We start from the raw sequence: 4,982 nt of genomic DNA, 5'->3' as shown, positions 1-4,982 counted from the left end.
ACTTTTTTTCCCCCGTAAACCTCCACCATAAAGTATTAATGTATTTTAAGCGATAATAAGCTAAACCATTGATCTGTCTGTTCTTTAACACGCCCCGGTGCCTTCTGAGAACAATTCCTGCCACGCAACATAGACTTATTAAACCAGTTAAAACAATATCGAAAGAAGGTGGATCGAATTTATCACCAGGTAACAAACGTCCTCCCCTGTGGTACTGCTGACTCGAGCAGTATTTCTCTTCTTTTTTTTTTTCCTTTTTTTGCTGAGCACTAAATAAATCACTACAGTAAAGTACAGCAACTCTAACATGGTTTACAAGCCCTCTGAACACGTTTAATGTGCCCCCTGGCCTGGGGTATGAGTTATGGGTCATTTAGAGGTCCTGTCATTATGGGTCATTTAGTTCATCGTAATAGGACACTACGTTTTGGTAAAATCAATACTTTTTCTGTCTTTCAGAAAACAATAGGCTTGAGCGATTTGTATTGCCTAAATGAGAACAAATAGAGGCTATTGTTTCCATCATGTCCTGTTGGTTCTTGGAGCAGTTTTTTTGTTACTTGGCGCCCGTCATTGTAATAAGAAGTGAATCACTGACGTCTCTTAAGCGGTAAGTGTGTTTCCTTATATTTTCGCCACAGTGAATTGCGAAAAACTCAAGATCATTATGCTGTTAATGTTGTTAATGTAATGTAGCCGAAACAGAGTAGAGAATGTGTTTATTCAGTTGAATTTCTGGTCTCCTTAACACTTCTTTTCTACATTGTGACAGTTGCCATAACAATTTTGGTCACACTTCTTTTGAAATGGGCCTTGTGGTAACCTCAATATAATACTTATAATTGATGTATTCTCACAGCACAACAAGGGTTATGGGTATTATTTAGAAGAATTCATTATTGGTGTTTCATAATTCCTCCTTTAGCAAATCATGAGCAAAAACAAAAATATGTGCAGATAATTACGTGAACTGAGCACAACATTCAAACAGTCTGTGTGAAATTGCCATCATAAAGTTTCTTGTGACAAACATTATAATGTATCAGTACTGTCTATCCTGGAATGGGAAATTAAAAATTAACTTTTAGAGCCACAGACTATGTGATGTGCATCGTCTGTTTACAAACAGGAACTCTCGCTGAACCACAAAAAACGGTTCCATTCAGAAAGAAGTTCTCAAACAGGGGTCTTCAATCGCGGTTCTAGAGCACTGCAGGGTTGTCACGTTGTTTCTCAGCACTTGAATAGCACAGCAATTGATCAGTTAAAGCAGTTGATCGCACAGCTAATTCAGGTAACTGGTTTCTTGAGTCTGAATCGGTTGCTGATAGGTGAAAATAAAAGTTTTACTGTTTTACAACCGGGTTTAACTCTCTGTGCATTTATCTGGCTAACAAGTAATCTGTTATCTGTTTGTGGAACAGCCCCCAGGACAGGATGTCTAGAAAAATAACTACATTGCTTTCATACCACATGGCCTGTCTCTCCATGGTATTAGTAGTTAGTAATGAGGTAATGAGTATGTAGGCTTTATTGACTCTGTATGAACTCACACTGCAGCTGTTTCACTTCTGTCAATTCCCTGCACGCTTGCTGCAAACGAGGAAGTGACATGTTTCGTTTCTAGCAGGTATGGGCAAGGAGGGCAGTATTTACTGTGTTTGGTAAACTACTACTAATTAACTACTACTACATTAAAGGTAAAGCTTCAAATATCTAATAAAGTGTAGGGTGCCTAAGACTTCTGCACAGTACTGTAAATAGTGGACTGGAGTGCTTCTCATCTATAAGAGAAAAAGAGAGAGAACAGCTGGTATTTGGTCAAAAGAGGTTTGAAAACAGATCTATTTTAGGCCAAAGGTAATTCCTATAGTTAACTACATTAAATGTACTTAAATGTAGTTAAACTACTACATCACTGAGTATTGTTCTCGTTTAATACTCTTAAATGATTTATTTTATCCCAGTAATTTACCCGATCAGTAAGTTTTGCCATGTTTCTAGATGAAGCTTGAGAATGGTGCTTCTTAATAATTCTTGTGTCCCTACTATATTGTATGTAAATGTTTGTAGCATTACTATGGCATTAACAGTAGATGCATGAATTGACATTGGTGACTGCAATAAATTAATTTGACTTGAATTTCTCCAAATCATATTTGTCCCTGTTGCTGCAGGCAAGCTTTTCCATGCAGGCCATTGGGGGAGGCTCAGGCCGGTTTGATCCCCCACCCGGGCTGTGTCAAAGTGTCCACGAGCAAGACACCTAACCCCCAAACACTCCTGACGAGCTGGTCGGTGCCTTGCATGGCAGCCAATCACCGTTGGAGTGAGTGTGAGTGTATCAGTTGTACTGCGCTGTGGGTAAAGGTGCTATATAAATGCCAACCATTTACCATAGAGCAGGGGTGCCCGTGTGCATGCTTGTCTGTGCTCCAGCCAAGCACCTGCGCTTTAGTGTTCTGACAGCCCTATAAACTGCATTGGTTCCCTCTTGTGCTTGAGCACAGCAAAACCTGAAGGACCCACTTGCAGCCTGCGGCTCGAGCTGGTGCTCACACAAAGACATAATTAAGCTCTTAATTAAAGGTACAATAGGTAATTGCGGACTTCTAATGGTCAAGAGAGGAACAGCAGCAACAAACACCCTCAAACCACAACACTGTTCATCCCTCCCCCTTGTCCGTTAAACGCGCTGACGTTGAAACGCCATTGGCTGTGGCAATTAGAACCAGTTTTCAACCAATGAGCTTGAATTATTGTACAGCTATACAATGTTTTGTTGAGTGTCGAGCCCGTCAACTGTATTTTTTGAAACCTGAATTTAAGGACTATAAACACAGGGAGAGGGTGAGTCAACATGTCAGTGAGCCTTTTTCAATTAAGGGATTTACCAATGGTCTTGTAACAATGTTTTAACACAAAAATCTTACCTACTTTACCCTAAAAATAATTAAGAGAAGACGATCAAAGTCCTGAAACGGATAGGTTTGCGCACCCCTGCCTCAGAACGTCAGGAGCAAACGGAGGAACTTCCGCAGTGTTGTGGCCAACGGGCATTCGAGGGACGCTAGCCCGGAGCGCTATCGATTTCCCGGGAACGCTGCGGGGAGTGAGAAACAAAGTCAATCACTCAGGCAGATTGCCGCGACGAGATGTTGATTATCACAGTGGTGAGCCGTATTATCTGCACCGCGTCCCTCAGCAGGCCTTCCGCGTGTCTGAGGTGGGCTTTTCTGCGGCACAGAGAGGCGTGGGGAGACAGTAGAGCTCCAGTCAGGCTTTCATGTTTGCTCTCCCCGTTGTGTACACTCACACTGGCGCCGTTACGACGAAAAAAAAAAAAAACTACATTTAGGACCGATTCTGCGTGAAAGTCTCGACACAAAGGCACGGACACGAAAAAATACAAGAGTGAAGTGGTTTTAAAAAAATTAAAAAAAATAAAAAAAAACAGAAAGACGAACTGTAAGTCCTATCTCGTGAACCACACGGCGCGGACAAAGTCATTTTGGGAAGCAGAAAGACCAACTGTGATGATCGTATCTCATCAACCATGACGTAGCAAAGATATTCAGGGAATAGCTAACAGATAAGAGAGACAGACAAAGGTCCAATGTACAGGGGTGGGTTGAGGGGACGCACGAACGTAAACCACCGCAGAGAGGTAGGTTCTCCTCCGACGTGTCCTTCTCAAATGTCCTCCCCCCCTCCCCCCTCCCAGTCTCAGAGTGCGTTAGCTTCCATCGGACCGTTGTGGCCCCCCGGACCGCGGTCCTTCGCCCCGCCCTTCCGCGGGCACGCCACCGGGGGGCGGCAGAGAGTCAGCCGCAGCCGGCCCCTCAGCCCCTTGAGGAACCGGCCGGACATGCCCCGCACGGCCGAGGAGGAGAAGTAGAAGATGAGCGGGTCCAGGCAGGCGTTGAAGGTGCTGAAGAGCAGCGCCACGTCCCGCCACCGGGGGCTCTCCTGCGTGACGAAGCCCACGATGTGCGAGGCGTTGTAGGGGCCGAAGCACACGGCGAACACCAGCAGGGTCCCCAGGGCCAGGCCGATGGCGCGGAGCCGCCTCTTGCGGCTGATGTTGGGCAGGCGCGACAGGATGCGGATGAAGTTGACGTAGCAGAAGGAGCTGATGAGGAAGGGCACGCAGAAGAGCACCAGGCACAGCTCCAGCCGGACGGGCAGCAGGACGCTCAGCTGGTCGCGGGTGAAGTTCTCGTAGCAGCGGGACGGCGGGAAGCTGACGTTGGCGTCGTTGGGGTTGTAGTAGGGCATGATGTAGACGATGCTGAGCTGCATGGAGGAGACCACCCAGAAGAAGACGCTGGCCACCACCGAGTACAGCGGCCGGCGGTGCAGGTTGTGCCAGATGGGGAAGGCCACGCCCAGGTAGCGCTCCACGCTGACGGCGGTCAGGAAGAAGGTGCTGTTGTAGATGGTGGTGTAGAACAGGAAGCCCGAGAGCGGGCACAGGAAGTAGGGCATGTCCCACGCCATGTCGTCGGCCGCCTCCTTCATCTTGAAGGGCAGGAAGGCGAGGAAGACCAGGTCCGACACGGTCAGGTTGAGGAGGAGGATGTCGATGGGCGTGGGCTTCTGCCGCACCTTGCGGCTGAAGGCGTAGAAGGCCAGCACGTTGGCGGGCAGGCCGGTGGCGAACGTCACCACGTAGACCGCCAGCATCAGCTCCGTCGGCAACGAGTGCATCATCGGCGCGGCGACGGGGTGCAGGGGGCGGGGCCCTCTCGCCCACCCGCTCGACTGTTAGCGACAGCTGTCGACAGCAACCGCGGGATCCATCACATTGTGGTTCCCCCTTTGCCCTCGGACCCTACGAAGGCACAACCAGAGGTACGGTCAGTTATCTACAGTGTGAGCAGTTAGCCAAAGTATGATCAGGTACCTACAGTATGAGCAGTTAACCACAATATGGTCAGTTAGCCACAGTATGAGCAGTTAACCACAATACGGTCAGTTAT

The 4,982-nt window shown here is 47.5% G+C and overlaps 1 protein-coding gene across 1 annotated transcript; it reads right to left on the bottom strand.

Annotated features, from left to right (window-relative positions):
* Positions 1-1,971: 1,971 nt before the first annotated feature.
* Positions 1,972-4,713, bottom strand: LOC133137692 (free fatty acid receptor 2-like). Its single transcript, XM_061256033.1, has 2 exons — positions 3,873-4,713; positions 1,972-2,000 (listed from the first exon to the last, which is right to left on the bottom strand). Exons 1-2 carry the CDS (start codon positions 4,711-4,713, stop codon positions 1,972-1,974), a joined length of 870 nt encoding a protein of 289 aa, XP_061112017.1.
* Between the last annotated feature and the right edge of the window lie 269 nt (positions 4,714-4,982).

This window comes from Conger conger, chromosome 1 (genome assembly GCF_963514075.1).
Source record: "Conger conger chromosome 1, fConCon1.1, whole genome shotgun sequence".
NCBI lineage: Eukaryota > Metazoa > Chordata > Actinopteri > Anguilliformes > Congridae > Conger > Conger conger.
This window is presented reverse-complemented; position numbering and strand designations above follow the sequence as displayed.

Bases quoted from the DNA above. Each gene is read 5' to 3' on its own strand.
- LOC133137692 (XM_061256033.1), bottom strand. From the start codon at position 4,713: ATGATGCACTCGTTGCCGACGGAGCTGATGCTGGCGGTCTACGTGGTG. The intron at 2,001-3,872 runs GCATGTCCGGCC...AGCTTCATCTAG, and splicing joins CTCCTCCTCGGCCGTGCGGG to AAACATGGCAAAACTTACTG.